Source organism: Sinocyclocheilus anshuiensis, unplaced genomic scaffold (genome assembly GCF_001515605.1).
Source record: "Sinocyclocheilus anshuiensis isolate Anshui unplaced genomic scaffold, SAMN03320099.WGS_v1.1 scaffold1239, whole genome shotgun sequence".
Taxonomy (NCBI): Eukaryota; Metazoa; Chordata; class Actinopteri; order Cypriniformes; family Cyprinidae; genus Sinocyclocheilus; species Sinocyclocheilus anshuiensis.
In genome coordinates, this window is record NW_015540949.1 from 883,452 (window position 1) to 904,371 (window position 20,920).

A 20,920-nucleotide genomic window follows, 5' to 3' on the forward strand; every position below is an offset into this window, starting at 1 on the left:
TGTCATTCATGTTAATCAAAAAAAAAAAGAAAAAGAAAAAAAAAAGAGAAAATCTCCCACTGCTCTTGACTAATTCACTTTTGTAACTTTAATAAGAAATATATATTTAATTTGTACAGTGAAGAATATGCAGTGTTTTCTATACATATAATTATTTTATAAAATGTATGTAGCATTTATTTTTTATTTGTTTTACTGTAGTTTTTTTTGTCCTATTTAATGGATTTTAGATTAGGTTTTAATTAGGTTCTTATTCTTATTTAATCACTGACTGTTTACTTGTCTTCAGTGAGCTTGAGTTTTTTTGTGATATTGACACTGGTGACAAGAACTATGAAATTTCTATGGCATCAAAAATTTATGTCAAAGACCGTGATATAAGACATTGGTCATATCGCCCACCCCTAGTTACTATGTTACAGTTTAACAGTAAATGCACACTGTTTTTAAGAGACTTTGTACTTCCTCTGACAAAAAAAAGACACCTGCAATAGTAGAGCAGCAGACAGAGCAGGAAGAGCAGTATCAGGGCCATGCCTCCTAGTATGGCCAGCAGGAAGACTGTGTGGTAAGTGCTAATGTCCTTCGCCACCACTGGACCTACAGCAAAAAAATACATACTTGGAGTTTATCACAGAAGAACCCATCCATCCTGTTCACTTCACACTATTCACATTTTCACTGTCCTCCTGACCTCCACTTTACAGCATCCATCGATAACACTTTTCAACAGGAGAGATTTCCTATAAACATCATTTTCATGTCGGCCTAAAATCCCCCAACATAATGACATTATTCTCTCAGCTGGTGGATATGAATAGCACAGTGAATGTGCAAACAACTACAGAAGTCAATAACTCAGTCTGCCACAAAGCACTTGTATGTCTGCCCGATGGGCTCCTCTCTCTATTAATGGCCAAATAAAAGGGTCAAAGAATGCAGAGTCATCTAAACAAAATAGAGAAACAGAAAAATGCCCAGAAATGGATGAGTGTTACCTGTGTTTATGGGAGACATGGCTGCGACCCAATAGCCAAGCTGAGGGGCAATGTATGTGAGAGTTAACTGTTTCCCCTCTCTCTGGACGTATCCCAGACTGCTCTTCAACCAGGCCCCTGCACAGACACACAAAACACACAAAACAAATTAAAACTAAATGATATGATATTCACATTACATTTTGTTATTTAACCTGTAAAATGTACATTATGGATAGTCAGCAATATCACAATTATAGTACAACCAAATACAATAATTAATGACAAAGGGAATAAAACCCTCAGTCTTTAGGACTTTAGTCTGCGGTCAGCAGGTGATCTGAGTCGAGCGTTGAGACCAGGCAGTGCAGATAACACTCAAAACACTCACACCATATGGACATCCTATCAGCTTTCTCCATTGATCACTTACAGTGCATTCATTAGACTTTCTACTGCATTATTCTGTCTGGATGCTTTGCCAATTGTTTACAGGGTCAGACAGGGATTAAAGCCATGCCAACACACACCACTCAAACCACAGGAATCAGGATTCCCAATTAAGGTGAACATTTCAAATAGGATTCATGATTCAAATTCAAGTATTTCCATTTCCAAGAGTTTTAACTACATTTACCATGTGAAATGAATGCACATGTTGAATTTACCAAGCTGGTATATAAATGGTACACATTTGAGGATGGGGTCATTTGTTGCCACTTGGTGGCAGTGTATGTTGATGGAATGATTATGGTTATGATTATGAATTATGATTATTATATACTAAATAATGAAGAAAATATTGAGAAAATAAAAAAGAACGTAGGTAAGGAAGAACAATCAAATGTCTGTATAGTGTAGTAGATTATAGATCACAATGAGAGGGAATTCAGCATTTGTTGTTGTAAGGTTATAATATTTCTGCTTTTTCTCCATGAGCACCAGAGCTTCTATTGATCTGATCTGTGCCAGACAAGCAATCACACACTGCACTGGTGACTACATGGTTCACATAAGCAGTGGCGGAGCTAGAGATTTATACATGGGGTGGCCAAGGCTAATTCAGGGGGTCCATAGACCATAACAGAAAATCAGTGTATACCTACAACCTGGTATAAAAAAGCATGGATAAAAACCTACGATTGCTGATTACTTCATATTACCCTACATTAGTTAAACATACCGTAACTTCAAATATTAGTCTATTGGAAATTATTTCTCTTATTTCTATCATCTCATTAACCAGTGGTTGGAGCAAAAGATCTAACATTAACTTGTATGCTACATTGAATTTTTTTAAATGTTGTTCAGGAAACCATAAACTTCAACTTACTTCAAACAGGGCTGCCAGCTTTTGAGTTCAGCCTGGAGTGAGAATTATTAGGAATAATGAACAAGCTTGCGATTAAGTACGTTATTTTACACACACACAAACACTTACATTGGGTTCAGAGACTCAGTGAGCATAAAATATGATAAATGTGAGCATTTAAAAGCAGCTAATGGACACAAATATCAAACCAGGTGACTTTGTTTACCATGCTGCAGAGTCTGACAATTTTTCATTGTAGTGCTCTTATTAAAAAAGAAAAAGAAAAAGGGAGGAACAGTGAAATTTAAATGCTGCGTGATGCCAGGGGCTTTTCAGTCTACTCGTGTCACAGTGCACTGCAGACAACAAAGCAGCTTACATCTCTGAACTCTAAGAGAGGAAATCGAGTTAGCACTAGCCGCTGTTTTCCCCTTCGTTCTCTGCTCTGTTTATGAGAGGCTGCTAGGAGACAACAGTGATAACAGAGCAGTCCAGAGAAGTTATGAATTCTGAAAAGGGTTTCCCTTAGTACTTCGTCTTACATTGTCTCTTTCCTGTCCTTCTGCACGATCTGATTTAGATGCAGATATATATATTCATGCTCATTTCCCCTATTTTTACATTTAGAGAACTTTCTCTATCATCTAATGCTTGTTTAATCACTAATAATTGAATAACACTGTTAAATGTAATTTTCAGCAAATCTCATAATCAATATTCATTTTTCATACTGTACATTATGTTGTGATGCCTAAATTCACTTTTAGCATTAAACATGAATACATTTTAGTTTTTACTTTTTTTTTTCAGACAAAATACTATAAATAATCTTAATTTTAATATCAATATGAAAATAATGATCAGCTTACAGGTTGGCTGAATAGACATTCAAAACACAGCTTACAGAGAACTCATTGAAGATCCTGTATGCACATATTCTGATCCACCTCTGCCCGTTCCTGCCTCTTGCACACAACACTGGATTCTTCCAGCCTGCTGCAGGAGTGTGAGCGAGCTGAACTGAGTCTCAAGCTTCTGCGGCAAAGCCTCCAGATTTGTTGAACGCATCATAAATCACACCAGCGGTCAAAACAGTCAGCGTTTCCCGCCAGAGGACACTGAATGTGGCTTTAAACCTCAGCTTTAAAGCCACAGACATGTATATACAGGTTAAATGTCTAGTTTTAGTATATGATATTCTTTACATACGTCTAAACTCCACTGAAATACATACTAAATGTGGATATGTTTAGAGATGTACACAACTACATGTTTTTTTTTTTTCAAATCAACAAAGGATGTTTCAAAAGACTGGTATTGTATAAGATCACCTCATGTGACCCAAACAGTTATTGCAAAAAAGTTTTAATGCGTTTGTTTTTGAGAATCCTGCGTCAATTTAGTCTGAAATGAAGAAATGACCAGATTGGCTCTGGGCTGCAATTACGGCAATGATTATCATACCACTGGGAAATTATGGGATATTCCGAGTTTAGATTTATGAGGTAAAGACCTTTGTCTGTCAGATCATGGTGGGACAAATTCTGTATATGCTCACAGAGACAAAGCGCTCCAGACAATTAAAGCATTAAGAGATGACTGTTCCAGTGTTACTTCACACTTAAGCCAAAAACAAGCCAGCAGATAAACAACAGAAAAGCCAAAAAGTAACTCTAGATTATCAAATATAAGAGAAATACAGTGTCGCTTGTCATCCACAACTAATTCAAAGCAACCTGGATGATTAAGAAACTCCATAGATGTTCACTAATGTAACATTTTTAAAGCAATGCATTTATGATATCTGTTAAAAATTCAAAACACTTTGGCTGTGAATTATACCTCAGTCTGGGATTAGAAATGAAAGCCACAGTGTGAAAGCCCCTTATGACTTGGATTTGATTTGGAACAGATTTATTGTGTTTGTCTATTATTTGAATATTTGATTATGAGTATTTGCCTACTGAACAATTTCCCTTTTCATCACGGAAATCTGTATAATCTCAAAAAAAATTACAAATGAAAAATTAAAAAATTACAGCAAAAAGCAGCAACTTTACAGGATGTCTCTTTACTTGGCTAGTTAAGACTTTTTGTGGTGACCCTACTTTAAAAGCAAAGAAAATTTCACTTATTTTTTGTTTAAAGAATTTAGTCCTGAAAAATATTATCTTTGTGTGTGAGAGAGTTGGGAAATGGGTCCATTAAAATTCCGTCAGAAAGATTCAAAAACCATCTGATAACATTCCCACCCAGCTCAGGTTTGAACACTTCCTTTGGACTTATTCACCTCAGAAACCAGGAAGACAGGAAATCTAAAGGCTTTGAAGAAATCACAACCTCACATACAAACAACGAGTAAACTCGCCTCGGGCAGGAAGCACCTTTAGCACCTCTGGTGTAACAATTCATTGCATAACCCTTTAATTGTAATTTGTTAGTAACAGTTCATGTGATTTATGTTCACAGAGGCTGTAAACAGGAATGCTTTAATATCTACTATAAGATGAATGTGTGTTATAAACTCACCCAGTTTAGGGTCAAACCTCCATGCGGGGATGTGATCATTCTCTTTCAAGCCACTGTTTGCAGGAAGAGGAACGCTCACACTGATTGGCTCACTGACATGAAGCTCCGCCCCATCGCTTCCCAAAAGATGGACACTGATAGCAGCTATAGGAGTCAACTCGAACTTTCGATCAACGCCTATCAGAGAAAGAGTATGCATAAAAGATACAAACAAGGTGAGAAAAAAGACAAATAAAGAATATACTATAGACTACCGGTAAGGCGGTAAGATTTTTTTTATTGTTTTTGAAATAAGTCTCTCTTATGCTCACCAAGACTGCAGTTATTTGAATTAAAATACAGTAAAAACAGTAACACTGTGAAATACTATTGTATTTCAAAATGTAATTTATGCCTGTGATGGCAAAGCTGAATGATCAGCATAATTTCTCCAGTCTTCATTGTCATATCATCCTTCAGAAATCATTCTAATATGTTTTGCTGCTTAGGAAAATGTTATATTATATTAATTGTTGCTTAACATTTTTGTAAAAAGTGCGATACATTTTTTCGTTCAAAAGATTAAAAAAAAAAAAAGGAAATTTTTTGTAACATTATCTTTACTGTTAATTTTGATCAATTTAATGCATCTTTGCTGAAAGAAGTTGATCATTTGATCTATGAATTTTATTACAATGTTAATACATTTCAGTGTTTGACTTTAAAGACATTTTTCCACTTCTGTACAAGAAACAATTTTAATACTTTGTTGGATCCACCCTTGATGTTACTTGTTGACCTATATTAAATATTGATAATGAGTCATCTAAAATATATAGTATCAGACAGACATAACAAGCCATCCATTTTAATCATGACCACAGCAGAAAATACGTTTCATTAATTTTAGAGTGCACTCACGTTTGCAGCATAAATCATCATTATGGATGACAAAACTTGTTCTGTAATGGTTTAACAATTAATTATTCAGAGCTGAACAACATTCTTTTAAAAAGCTGTTATTCTGAAAGCAGTACTGATCAATTCAGAGTAAAAATAACTTTAAGATAAAGTAAAAGTAGCATTCCCCATTTACACTTTTTTAATGCTCATTAAATATTTAACACATTTAAATATTTAATGCAAATTAAATGCATAATTTTTTTGGCAATATTCAATCAACAGCTTATCATATCATATGTTGATTTTCACTGGTATTGACTACTAAAATTGGATGTAATGCCGACCCTAGTCTTCCTAGCTCTCTAATGTGTTACCTGCGTAGTTGGGATGAAGCCCCTGCAGGTAGGGGAAGTACTGCGTGTCTTGTGTTGAACTGCTCACTGTGAGGAAGGCGGTCAGGTTGGTGTAGGTTGCATTAGAAGGAAGACTCAATGCTCTTCTCTGGAACTGCACCCATGGCTGCAGCTTTGAACCTACAGATTTAAACGCACACACAAACAACAAAATAAGAAGGCAGAAATGAGCATACATTAGGTTAATGACCTGATATCCATGACATAATACATGCAACTCCATTCTTTCATCTCTCTCTCCTTGTAAATGGAATGGATCAGTAGCTGATGGAGTGCTGGTATTGCAGCGTGTGTCTCTTGAGATCGATGAGGTCATTATGTTTCCATTGTGGCATATCTTACATACCATAGACATGAGACTAAGCTATGGCCCACATGGTCCTTAGTACCCCACTAAACCAACATAACTCCCAAAGCAAGACCTTCAGTACTAGGGGTGCACAATACACTATTGTTCAATAGTTTGTGGTTCGTAAAACAATTTCTGGTTTAAAATAGCTGTCTTTTTAATATATTGTAAAATGTAATTCATTGCGGCGATGGAAAAGCTGAATCACAGGTGCTTAAAGGTGGGGTATGTATTTTTTCAAAAACGCTTTAGAAAACTGAGCCGGGCCGAGTACCAAAACAAACTTGTAGCCAATCAGCAGTGGGGCGTGTCTACTCAGGATGGGGACGAGAGAGCGCTCAGTGCACAGGATGGACATTAGCCGAGCGACGACAGAAAGATAGAGATGGCGGATAAAAAAACAAAAGAGGAAAACGTCTGCGGAACAAAAGAAGGCTTACGATAAGGCAAGAAGTAGGACCCGTGTAAATATCGGATCAGCTTTCCAGCGCTGGAGAGAAGTCAAGGAGCGGGAAGGCCTGCGATCGGACACCGAGGTTGCTTTGTTTCTTCTCGATAGGTGAGTAACATTGGTGTTGCTTTGTTTCACAGAACTATTATATGCTGTTAAAACACATATATGCACGTTAAAACACAGTACTACCAAAACACATTCGACCTATATTACCATAGTAACACACATTGCTTTTACTTATTGATGACATCATACCCTCGACCGGCTGGCACAGCAGATTCCGCCATAATCGTTGCCTGGGTTGCGTATGTATACATGTGTGGGGCGGAGCTATCAAAATAGGGGCGAGACCCTTTTGGGGTAGGGGCGTGTTTGTTTTGGTGATTTGAAATATCAACATTGGCTACCAGAAATCACTTATCCCACCTTTAAGAAACATTTCTCATCATTATCCAGGTTTAAAACAGTTGTGCCGCTTAATAGTTTTGTGGAAATGGTGATATATTTTTTTCCAGGAATCTTTGATGAATAGAACGTTATAAAAGTTATAAATAGAAAAAAAGAATTTAGAAATAGAAATCATGATCCATGTTTTAAGAAATGTAACATGTACAATGTAACTGTCACAATGTAATGCATCCTTTCTGAAAAAAAGTAGTTATTCACTTGAATTGAACTGAACTGAAATGAAAAAAAAAAGAAAGTAAAATATTATGTACAAGTAAAATATTGGTTACTAGCCGATATCAGATTTTCAAACATTTATACAATAACAGCCAATACTGATATTTCATTGTGCGTGATCACATTGTTTACCTTTGCCATCTAACACTCACAGTTGATTTTAAAAACTGCAATAATTTAATAACAGCATTACATTTAATCTTTAGCAAATCTCAAAATGAATATCCATATTTCATACTGTACATTATAATATTATGATTACTACATTTACTTGTAGCATTTAAAACAATTGATTTTAATATTTAGTGCTTTATTTTTCATTTATTTAGACAACATATGGTAGAAATTTATTTTTTATCAGCCATTTATCCATGAAAACAATCACCATGAAAATAATCATTGCTTTCTGTCTCACTTAAGACTTTTTATTTTTCTTTAGCTACACCCTTCTCTTCAGAAGAGCCTTTTATGCACATCACACACACCTGATGAAATATGAGAGGTGTTTTGTTTGAAAATGCTTTGGTGGACAGAGATGGGACCTCTGAGCGACAGGTGAAAGTGTGAGATAAACATCCCCAAGTGGAGGATCACATTAGCAGATCTGTGGCACGTGTGTGTGTGTTTCAGCCGAGGCTCTGCTTTTGTTACAAGCGTGTGGTGATTGAGTGTTTTTAGGGGACAGGACTGGGGCGACGCTTTGAATGAGAGTGCAGCGTTAGAGTTCCCCTGAGACCCATAAACATGCTTCTCTCCCGAAATATCACACACACCGAGGGACAGGTTCCCAAAAGAAAGAGGTTGCTAGGAGGAAGGGCAAAGGAAAACAGTGTAAGCTAGGAAGAAAAGAGCACATGTGGGTAACAGGGAGACAAAAAACAAGGAATGTGAAAGATTGGTTTGAGGTAAATTCTTCTCATTCTTGTGTTTGTGTGTGTGTGAGTGTGTGTACAGCCTCTCATTTTAGTTTGGTATCACAGTCACACAGGAAGCTTTAATTAGCATGAAGTCTCATGAGCCACGTGGACAACAGTACAAAATGATTCTCATTACACTTGCCACATGACACAGTTACCCAAACAATTCAATGGAAATTTTTATTATTCTTCTCAGTATTTGTCTTGTTTTCCAGTAAAAATGTCTAAATATCCTTTAAAACAATATAGATTTCCTTAAGAAGCAGATCAGTATGGCCCAGCTCAGACCTTGCAGAGAATATTTTTTGTGTTTTTTGATAGAATTTTTATTCATTTATTCTTGCGATAGGTGGCCATTCTTCTGGTTTTGTGTCAGACATTCCGGTTTTAAAATATCATGCCTGTCTACCAGCACAGGCTTGAGCCAGATGCTCATTTGTCCTCCTTTTAAGATCACTATTTTATACTTTAAACAATTGTAAAATAAATAAATAAATAAAGTCATGTTCAAGTTAATATAATCTGACTTCATAAGACACAATATTGTCAGTAACTGTTTTGCTCTATTTTACCAATGAACTGTGGAAAATTATGCATATATTTAATAAGGCTAGATAATTTGCGAATATACGTTTCTGGAAATAAATTTAAAGGGGGAAATATGGTCCCTTAAAGGAAATGTTATCACTAGTTTAATCCTGCAGTGTCCTTCTCTTTTGTTATAGAAATTACTACAAGTATTACTGCAGTATTCAGTGTCACATGATCCTTTAGAAATCTTTCTAATGCTGATTTGGTGCTCAAGAAACATTTCTTATTTTCAATGCATAATCCGTAATAATAATAATAATAATAATAATAAAACGTTTGTGCTGATTAATATTTTTTGTGAAAACTATGATATATTTTTTTCAGGATCACTTGACAAATAAAAAGTTCAAAAGAACAGGATTTATTTGAAACAGTTTTTTTTAATTGCAAAAGTCTTACCAGTCATTTTGAATTAATGCTGAAAAAAGTATTACAAAAAGTCTTAATGACCCCAGATTTTTTTAACCCCATTTACATTTTTTTTCTTGTATTATACATAAATCCCACTTAGTTTAGTTAAAACTCTTATTATCTAACAACGTTTTTTCCCTTCAAGACAAAATACTGATTATTGTTTACATAGCAGAATAAAAGGGACAATATATGAACATGAAGCTAAACGATGCTAACACACAGACACACACACACACAACACTAGGGATTTGTCGGGCCGTTGACTTCAGACACACCTTCACTCTCTCTTCCACATTTCTCCTCCATTACAGGTAGTTCATTAACACACTCTTTTCATTCCCTAGTGAAGCAGTGTGTATGTGTCATCGTCATGTGTGAACAACAAAAGTGCACCACCATTAAAGGTTCATTATAGAGTTCAGCACATAAAATTATGAATACTTTAACCCATGTTCTTCTAATCTTTGCTGAGCATAAAGATAAATAAAATAAAAAAGACAACAAATAAATAAATATAAAACTACTAAACATTTAACTATTAAACATCCAATTAAATATCAAATATTGTTGAATCTGTCTCTTTTACTGGGCAAAAAGATAAATAAAATAAAAAAGAAAACAAATAAATAAATATAAAACTATTAAACACAAAGTATTAAATATTAAACATATTTTTGTAACGATTTTTTTTCCATCTATGAAGGAGCAACATTAAAAGTGTACAACACATAACAATAAATAAATAAACGTAACTTAGTTAAGTTCACAATGTCAAGACTTACAGAACAAAAGGCAGCAAAACAGCCTGTTCAACACACAAACACGTAACTCTTACCTTGATATCCAGAGACAATCTGCACCACGTCATCATACACCATCAGAGTAGCAGCCCTCTCAGGAAGCAGATCCAGACTGAGAGATGAGAAGACTTGAAAACACAGACACACAAAAACAAACTGATAATTAGGAAGATGAGTCACCAGGCCTGCAAGCTCAGAATCGTGTCCATAACATCTCAATATGTCTCCTCTGAAGATGCTTGACTTATTATTGCTATTAATCTGCACAAGGAGAATGAGTATGATCTTCTGTTCACTCCACAAAGTGTTACTAAACAATCTCAGTGCCCTGAAACAGCTGCGTGATTGTGCTGTTTAGGTATTTAGGCGCATTCTCTTGTGTCTGCAACTAGTTAGTAGGTTAATCTCATTAGCTGTAATGGAACATTCTATTTCTTTCTAACAGCTTTCTGCATTCCTGCTCCACTCTAGTTTTCATTTCCTGTCCCAGATCCTCTATAAATTGACCCAAAGGATGTGTCAGTCACCAAGAGTTACAGTAGAAGTAATCCATCCCATTAATACAATCATCAAAGCAAAGAAACAACACTTTAAGACACGGTTAAAAAAGTAAGATTTTTCCACATTTACTGACTCTGTTTAGTTGAACAGAAAAAAAGCGAGACAAACATCCATGTTTTTACTGTTTAAATAAAACAAATGTAATTAAAAAAAACACTAAATGCTACTAGTGAATTCAGGCATTGCAACATTTAAAGTACAGCATGAAAAATGCATATTGATTCTGAGATTGTGAGACATGTCATGGTGTTATTAAATTTTTTCCCGTTTTTAAAACCAACTTTGAGTGTTAGATGACAGGAAAGGTAATCTCGATGTAAAACAGAGCTAATGAGCATGTAGAATTAATTATCCAATATGAGGTCATTACCGGGAAGCCTGTTTGGCTGCCATGGAATGGAGTTGGGTACATAGCCACGCTTGGTTGCTGTCACTACAAGAAGGTCGCCAAGGCGATAAGGGAACCTGATGTAGGCATTGCCATCGGCACCAGAGATATCCGAGGCAACAGGAGTGTGGTTAGTGAAGATCTCCACGGTGACACCAGCGAGAGGCTGATGAGTGCTAGCGTCACTCAGGTGAACTTTCAGAGCCACTTCTGTAGAAACAAAGAATAATGTCAGTATGACAGAGTCACTAGTAGTCATTAGAGGGGTCCTGTGATCTTTGCAATGTGGAAAACGCGGACAGAATCAAAGAATCCCATCATAAAAACAGAATTTACTGTATAATGGGGAATGTCACAGAATTTGTCACAAATTTTGGATGGATACATCAAAAGTAGGTCAGTACACTTAAATCGCAATATGGACTAGTGTCTGTGAATATTAAGCCGCAAAAATACCATTTAAATATGAATCCAGCATGTTCTGCATTTCTCTGTGTAAACGAATGGCACAAACGCACGGTTTCGTTTACTATACACACACTGAAGCACACGTGACGCTCATTGTGTTTTCAGCCTCTGCTACCTCAATATATGAGTACATAAAACAAACAATCTCTAAAACTGTTCTGAGTCACACTCACTTCATTAGCATTTTACAGTTTCTTTTGAGAAAAACTATTGTCACATCATATAAACAGAGAAATTTAAAAGATCTTCAAGCAACCCATCAAAATACATTTCGGTTTAACTTGGGGGAAAAAAAAAACCCGTGACAAATATTACTTAGTGTAATGATAGTCCTACAGCTAATAATAAAATTATTAAAACATTATTTTTAAAGGAATATTTACAACAAAAATTATTTACCAGAATTTATTTAGCAGAAAAATGTAAATACACAAAAATGTAAGCAACACATTTTTTAAATAAAATCAATTAATTATAGATGCTTTTGGTAAAATGTGGTAAAAAAAACAACAACTGAATTTTATATAAAAAAAAAAAACATTTCATAGGACCTTAAAATGTAATTTTTGTTAAACTTTTTAATAAATTGCTGTTTAATATTGTAAATTTCATGATTTCAATTAATTACACATGCTTTTTGATGAGTAAAATTTAATTTAACCATTAAAACAGAATCCAGAAAAATTAAAACGAAAAAAAAAAAATGTAAAAAAGGATTTGGGGAAAAAAAATAAAATGGATTTCATAGGGCCCTACATTAACTGTGCCCCAAATGACATACTATACACTATGCACTTATAGTATGTACTAGTGTTGTCACGGTACCAAAATTTCAGTATTCGGTACCAATACCAGTGAAAATCCACGGTTCTCGGTACCAAAGCAAAACACAAAAACAAGCTAATTGAACAACATTTTTATTAATAATGTTAAACAAAAATTAAATGTACAAAACCAATGCCATTCTTTATACTTATTTAAAATTGTTTCAAGTTTTTCCACAAGTAATAAAAGTATGAAAAAAGTAAACAAGTTTCACCCAAAAGTTTAGTCATAGTTCTGCTGCCACTGAAAAACATCTGTAAACTGTTGTCTGTTTTAGGGTTTGCTGGTGTGTTTCAGGATCTTCCTCAGACTGCAGCTGTAAAAGGAAAATATAATATAATTAAGTAAAGCAATAGACTAGTCTGACCAAATGCAACATAAGATAATTGACACCAGCTAAAATATAACTTTTCCTCGGTACCACCGGTACTTAAAAAAACCTGGTACCGTAACGTTTTCATTTTTTTAGTACCGACTTGGTACCGAAATACCGGGTCTTTTGACAACACTACTATGTACTCAACTGTCTAGTGTATGAGTTTTATAAAGTTATTTTTTAATCCAACACTGGAGTCTTTTAGCTCTTCCCCCTCATGATTTACCACTCTAAAGACAGAAGAAATTGTGAAGCAATGAATAATTTAAATTAATTAAAAACCTTTAGTTTAGGCTAACAATTTATTGCGGTTATGCTTTATGTAAAATAAAAATGAGTAATTGTATTACGTGTGAGTGACCCTCTTTAATTATATAAAGTGCACCCTAATGTTGACATTGAAAAATGTTCTTCAGGTTGTCTTGGCTGTTTACATAAAAACCCTCAAAACCCCCTCCCACATCCTTTGCATCGGCCAATGGAAACAACTGCTGAAAACAATGGGCTGCTTTTCCTTCCTCTAGGAACCTTTGGCTGCTTTAGGAAGCCACTGCAGGAACACACTTCCTTTTCATGTAGTGATACATTCCTCTGACCTGCTCCACATGAACCAATCAAAGAGAAGAAAAAGTTCTTGGCTAGACACAGACAAATGAAAGTGAATGCTGCTATAGTGGGAAAAGGGGTGAAGGTTTCTGTGCTCCTTTTCAACGTGTTTTTATCCATTAAAGCCTTATTCTAAATTCTATTACTCTGCCTGTTTTGCACAAAAATCTGTTTGTTTGCTTTTTACATAGTAAAAGATGTGCCTGAAATGCAAAGTCTGACTAGGGAAAACAATAAAAGGAAAACTTGACAAAGGGATTTATTCAGTTTAACAAACATATAAATGTTAATTTCCTGCAATAATCACTTCTCTACCAAAAACACTCAATGAGGAAAAACTGAATGTATAAAAAAAAAAAAAAAAAAAAACACCAGACAGACCAAAAACAAATTACAAACATTACCACACTTGAATTGCAAGTGATGACATGCATGTAACACATATTTACATAAATGTAGGGTACAACGGGGCTAAAGGCGCCTTTGATATTATTTACATCTAAACCACTAGATGGCACAAAAACGTGGCATACTACTTTGCAGAAACATTCGCTTTTCAAGATGCACGTGTATATTTGTCTGATCGTTGTCGCTATGAAGTGAATTTTGTGCCAATATTCATCAAACAAATCCAGCGTTTTGCAGATAAACACAATCTGCTTTGCAAAGAAAAACTCGACTTTCAAACAAACGTAAAGTGATTTGCAAATACAAAACTCTATTTGAGAGAAAATGCAGAGGTATGGACAAATATATGTATTGTGTGTTACAACTGTGAGACTCATTTGCCTTTTCATGAAGAAACTTGGCTTGATTTTCTCACAAATGCATCTGAGCAACTTTCTTTTCCAAAAACTCGAACCGCTGTCGGTCAATTTATTTTACGCTAGTCTCCAGAGTCCCGAAATACCCGTTTACCTTTTCAGGGAATACGGCAGACCAACATGAGTGGGGAACAGACGAGTTTCTGTCTTACTATATCTATAATTAACCATTACTGCTACAATGTCAGTGAAATTCACAATAAGTGCTGTAAAGTTGTTAACATGATTGATTAGCCTAGTTCAAAAATCAGTAGTGACATGGCTAAACATTTAACTAAGGCAGTATTTCCCTATAAAAACTGATCCATTCTCCGTACCTCTTATCCTCTGTTGGATCGCGGTATATAGAATATACTCACAAATGCAATTGAGCAACTTCCTTTTCCAAAAACAGCAGATGGCGCTGTCGGTCAATTTATGCTAGTCTTCCGAGACCCGAAACACCGGTTTACCTTTTCAGAGAATACAGCAGACCAACATGAGAGGGGAACAGGTGAGTTTCTGTCTTACTATATCTATAATTAACCATTACTGCTACAATGTCAGTGAAATTCACAATAAGTGCTGTAAAGTTGTTAACATGATTGATTAGCCTAGTTCAAAAATCAGTAGTGACATGGCTAAACATTTAACTAAGGCAGTATTTCCCTATAAAAACTGATCCATTCTCCGTACCTCTTATCCTCTGTTGGATCGCGGTATATAGAATATACATACATATGTTGATACAATTGTTCAACATTCAAAACAATGCAGGGGTATAATAACAATATATTGCGTCACAATATGTTGTATTTCTAAAATGCAAATGTATTATGGATAGCGACAATATTGTGTACCAATAATGATTAGAAAATAATCTTTAGGGTCGAAGACCGCGCCGGTGCATTTTGTCACGTTTTCTTGACCACGAAAAGAACTAAAAATACAGATACGAGTATGGCATCATTTGATACTGCAAAGGGTCTACTTTTAATTTTTGTATATATTAATAACAACAAAACAATGTGCTTTTGTAAAATAAAGAAAACAAACAGGGTGAGCTTTCTGCCGTCTCGGTCTCTGGGAGCTTTCTTCACAGGCACATGAATAAAACAACTTGCATCTCAGTGAATATGTGCCTCACATACATTAATACATATATGTATAGAAAGCTTGAAATGTCTACTTTTAAATAAACCAATTCAAATTGAAAACAAATATTCTCTGATTATACAATCCGTATGAAAGTACGGAGACGTACAGTTTCTCCTGTCTCACCTCATTATCGCTAATGTGATCCCGCCTCACACTGAGCGCTCTGTTCACGTTAATGATCTGAGGTCAGCCAGGTAAACATGTAGATACCTAGGGGTGAGCGCTATACCGGTATGAAAGTGACAACCGGTATTATGTTGTTCCATGATATGGATTTTGCTAAACCGTGGATACAGTTATATATTCATGAATTCAAATTTTGCATTTATATTATTTTGTTAAATTTGGTACGCTTTGCAAATTTGAACACAAATGACGATAAAGAGTCGAGGCTGAACGTTTTTGTACTCTGTGTGCAACGCCTTACTACACAGGCATTAGTAATCAAACACAGAGCATCGTAACAGACCATATTAATAGAGCACAAATTGCCTACTCCAATGGTTCCAAAACTGAGGGATCGTGTACAGTCAGCAGATTATTTTGCAAAAGAAACCTCTGCAGGGTGATAAAGACTACACTGCGTAATTTTACAGCTTATCATGCGGCCACTTGCCTGATAAGTAAATAATGGAATGCAAAATATTAATTTGACATTTTAATTACCTCATCATGACTCGCAGTACCCGCTTGAGCGCTCTGTTATCAGTTGTAGCAGTTGTGGTTGTATTAATAACAGACCACTAGATGACACGATTGAAGAATCACAGTTGTATTGCAGGGAGCCATGTAGAAATATAAATGAATGATGCATGGTTCTGCTCGAAGCATGAAAGTTACAAGTTTGTGAAAGGACTTCCAGTGCCAGGTAAACGTAAAGCAGATTATGAATATACTTAAGATTCACAAATACCAAAACAAGGTGTCTACACTAGACATGAGCGGCGCGATTTGACAAAAGCAAATAGAACCCAGTGATGTTCTCTGCTGTGGATGCGGTGCGACGCGACAAATCCATGACAGTAAACTAATGCCGCGTTCTATTTCTGACGAACTCCAGCGCTCTAACACAAAGAACAATTTCAAATATGCATAAGAGAATCGTGAAAAAATACAGTAGTTTCCTCAAAAATATTAAGCAGCACAAATGTTTACAACATTGATAATAATCAGAAATGGTTACTAAGCAGCAAATTAGCATATTAGAATGATTTCTGAAGGATCATGTGACACTGAAGACTGGAGTAATGATGCTAAAAATTCGTCTTTGATCACAGGAATACAGTAGCCTATATGTTAAAACATTCAAATAGATAATTTAAATTGACAATATTTCACAATATTACAGTTTACTGTAAATAAATGTAGCCTTGGTGAGCATAAGAGACTTTCCAAAAAATAAAATAAAAATAAGGGGGTGGGGGGCCTTGAAAATATTTTTCTCTACAAAAGGGGGGCCCGGCAGAAAAAGTTTGGGAACCACTGGCCTACTCAAACACAAACAGTGGAAAAACAATGGCACAATAAAAAAAAAAAAAGACTTTTCAGGTCTATGTCCAATCCCTCACTTTTTCTAATTATATAAGGTTAAAATATCTTGCCTGTAATTTTTTTTCTCATATCGCAATATAATATCTATATCGCCTGGACAGTGTAAAATATCGTGATATGAATTTTAGCTCATATCGCCCACCCCTAATATTAATCATATCATATAATAAAATATCATTTGATGTTGCTACTGTAAATATATTCAAATATTATTGGATCTCCTTCGGTGCTTTCAGAATCTTTACTTATTCAAATGATTTTGTTTCTGTATTTTTAAATATATTTTTATATTAACATTTTAATGACAGTATATTTATTGAACAAAAACGTATTATTTTATTTTTCAAAATAAGCAGAAAATAGTACAAACTTTGGTAAAGTGATTGTTTTGAACTAGTATTAACAGACATTAGTAAAAAAAAAAAAAAAACATTTTAGCAGAAGTATTTGTATAAATACTGTGTGCCTTTTACCCTGTGTGTGGGGTAAAAGGCCCCCCTTGCCACCTCATACATTTATAAGATTTTTAAACAAAATTAAAAACTTGAATTATTTATTTTCTCACAAAATCTGTTGCTCCATTAATGTTTAATACAAACATATATATTTTTCTGTAATTATACATTTTAAGTGCAGTGAATAGCACATTTGTTTCTTAAGGTGTGCCTTTAGCCCCATTGTACCGTACTAATTTCAGTGTCAAAAAGATTCATAAAGACCTTTAGGAGCCATTTATTAATGCCAGTGGTGGACGAAGTACACAAATCAAGTACTTGAGTAAAAGTATAGATACGTATAATAAAATATTACTCCAGTAAAAGTAAAAGTACTCAGTTTTCCCCCTTTGACCCCTTTAATACAATTTAAAATCTTTTCTTTTTGAATATATTTTAAAATGTAATTTATTCCTATGATGGCACAGCTGAATTCTCAGCATCATTACTCCAGTCTTCAGTGTCACATGATCCTTCAGAAATAATTTTAATATGCTTATTTGGTGTTTAAGAAACATTTCTTATCATTACCAATGTTGAAAACAGGTGTGTGGCTAAATATTTTTGTAGAAACTGATGTTTTATTTTCTCCAGGAAACTTTGTTGAATAGTAAGTTCAAAAGAACTTACAGCATATATTTGAAACTGAAATTGTTTGTAATATTATAAATGTCTTCACTGTCACTTTTGATAAATTTATTGCATATCTGCTGAATATAAGTATTTATAAAAAAACAAGTCTTACTAACTTCAAACTTTTGAACAGTAGTGTGTATATGTACTGTATATTGAACTACTTTGTTAAACAGTATATTACTGATGTCAATATGAAGTTAAATAATATATAAAGTTCAAAAACTCCAAATGACCCTAAACTTCTTTATAAAGATAGATCATTCCCTTTCTTTCAAAATAAGAACCTGTTAAATGGTAGCAACAATTAAATAAAGATTAGCCTATAAAAGCAAAGACTAGCATATGAAAAGCAAATAAATATGACATTAAATTTGGTTTTATTAGAAAAACCAGGCAGAGATCACTCTTCAAGTCATCTGAGATTCACAATATTGCATTTTTATTAATATTAACTACAATAATCTGACAAAGCTATAACTTATTAAACAATGTGGAGCATAAAAATAGAACACATTAATAGTAACTAAATCCAAAGCTTTGCATAAACTACATTCCAACTAAGAAATGAAGATAAAAAAAAATACAGCCAATAAGATTTAAAGCTGCATGGCAAAACTCACTCCAGGCCTGACTATACAGTGTCAAGGCCTCACACACAGCATTCCCTTTTCAGATCCCAGAGATGAGGAAGTGGCACAGCCCAGACAAAAGGCAGGAAAGCCCTATTTTGCATACTCAAAGCATACAATGTGCCAGTCTACTGTCCTAAAGAAGAGAAAGCAGCAGACCCATCTGTGCTGCCGCTGCTCATCAGCAGGAGATGGGGGGGGAGGAGGACACTCCATCAGGAGAGAGGAGGGGGTTTAAGGGGATTCCTCGCATTATAAGCTCAGACAGGGAGGATTTAACCAAACTGGCAGTCTATGAGCTGCTAAATCAATCTGCTGTCAAGAGGTAAGCTTTGCCAACCATATCTTTTAAGCAGGTTTTTACAACCTGACACCCATGCTTCACCTCAAATTATTCAACGTGATATCAGGATTACGTAAATGTCAAATGTGAATTAGTGATATGAAAACGACTTATCAATTTCCTTCCTCGCCGGCACATTGACATCTTAATGCACAGACACTTAATATTGCATTACGTTATACATTAGTGAGATCATTTAGACTAAAGCAGTCAGAAATAGTCAGAAGCCTGAAATAATCTCATAATAAAACCATCACGGGCCAAGGCATACATAAACAAGATCCATTAAGACTTCAGAAATATCTTAGAAATTAACAAGATGATGGGTGAAATCACTACAACGTCTTTAAGCTTCTCAGTTTCTAAGCCTCTCTATAAAAACAAAGGACTTAGAGAAAAAAGAAAAGAAACCAATTTTGAGGTAAGAAAGTATATGTCTAATAATGAATGTCTAATGGATGGGTTCTCCTGTTAAATTTGACATACATTATAAATGATATACATGTAAAAAAATAGATATATCATGACTGATCAGACAAGGAGAGTAATGTTAGCTCTTTAATACATGGACATATATTATTAGAATAAAAATATGATATATATTCTATTTTTTATTGAATTAATTCATGCAAAAAACGCAAAAAATAACAATAGTGGACCGGTTGTGACAATAGCACTTCTTTGTATTTGCCATTAATTTTTACAGTTTATAAAAACGTTGTAGATTTCTCAACTACTGTAAGTTGTATCATATAAATATGGGAATGTTCTATCAAAGTTGTAAACAAATGAGCCTCAAAAACACTGAGAAACAGACCCAAAAAAGTGTAACACTCCTCGGTCTCACCTACAGAAAATGACATACGCGCCACTTGGTTCATGTGCGTTGGAAGCTGCAGTGATGCTTGTTGCAACGACAGGCATCACAAAATGAGATCCGATTTCAAACAGATGGCTTGAGAGTTACAAAACACCAGATCAATCGAACTACTAACATTTAACAAAGTTTGCCTTGTTAATTACGTCAATATTACATTAAAAACGATTTAATTGATAAGACATGTCTTCGCGTTATGGCCGTTACGTTACACACTTTGCGTTATTATATGCTAAGGTTGCTAACAGTTAGCACAGGGAATGCCATCCAAAAAGCCAAAGCAAAGCTTCCAAATCTCTTATCAAGATCTTTATAAACCTACACAGGAGTGATGCATTCGTGGGTGTAAACGGCGTGTCTCGTACCTTTGGCATCGCTGTTCTCCTGCGGTGTTTTAGCGGCCGCCGTCCATAAATCGCATCCCAGCAGGCAGAGCACAATCACGGCAGACCTGCTGCTGCTGTCCGCGCCTCGCATTATTGCTGCTCACGGTTACAAGGATTTTGCTCAACAATGCGGGTTTTCTATGCGGCGGCAGGAGTATCTAGAGACTCGTAGCAGCTGAGGTTCCCTGCCATAATTTGGTGTTTTAGCAAATCTGCTCATGTCATCGAACACCGATGGGCGACTAGAAAAACCCTGCGCTCAGCATCTCCGCGTTGCCGCTGTTTTCCCCCAACTCGACTCGAAACAACGACGACAAAAAGCGTCAACTCCACCAGTTTAACCATTTCAATGCCAGTAACAGACGGTGCTGGTCTGTCCTATAGAAAGATGGATTAGACCGCCATCTCCTGTCCAGTATTGTCAATGGACCTTAATCGCACTTCCGGTAAGTGAAGCAGTGTATCGCCACTTCCGGTCCCGTCGCAACGCAGTCAAA

General features: G+C 35.3%; 1 protein-coding gene across 1 annotated transcript in view; it reads right to left on the reverse strand.

Moving 5' to 3' along the window:
- The window catches only part of fam171a1 (family with sequence similarity 171 member A1), a 24,915-nt gene extending 4,088 nt beyond the window's left edge, over positions 1 to 20,827 (reverse strand). Inside the window, exons 1-7 of the mRNA XM_016488057.1 lie at positions 20,403 to 20,827; positions 11,254 to 11,481; positions 10,358 to 10,450; positions 6,075 to 6,233; positions 4,819 to 4,995; positions 999 to 1,115; positions 486 to 600 (exon numbers count right to left, since the gene is read on the reverse strand). Coding sequence (XP_016343543.1) covers positions 486 to 600; positions 999 to 1,115; positions 4,819 to 4,995; positions 6,075 to 6,233; positions 10,358 to 10,450; positions 11,254 to 11,481; positions 20,403 to 20,514 — 1,001 coding nt within the window. The 5' untranslated portion in view covers positions 20,515 to 20,827. The remainder of the gene's footprint in view (positions 1 to 485; positions 601 to 998; positions 1,116 to 4,818; positions 4,996 to 6,074; positions 6,234 to 10,357; positions 10,451 to 11,253; positions 11,482 to 20,402) is intronic.
- Between the last annotated feature and the right edge of the window lie 93 nt (positions 20,828 to 20,920).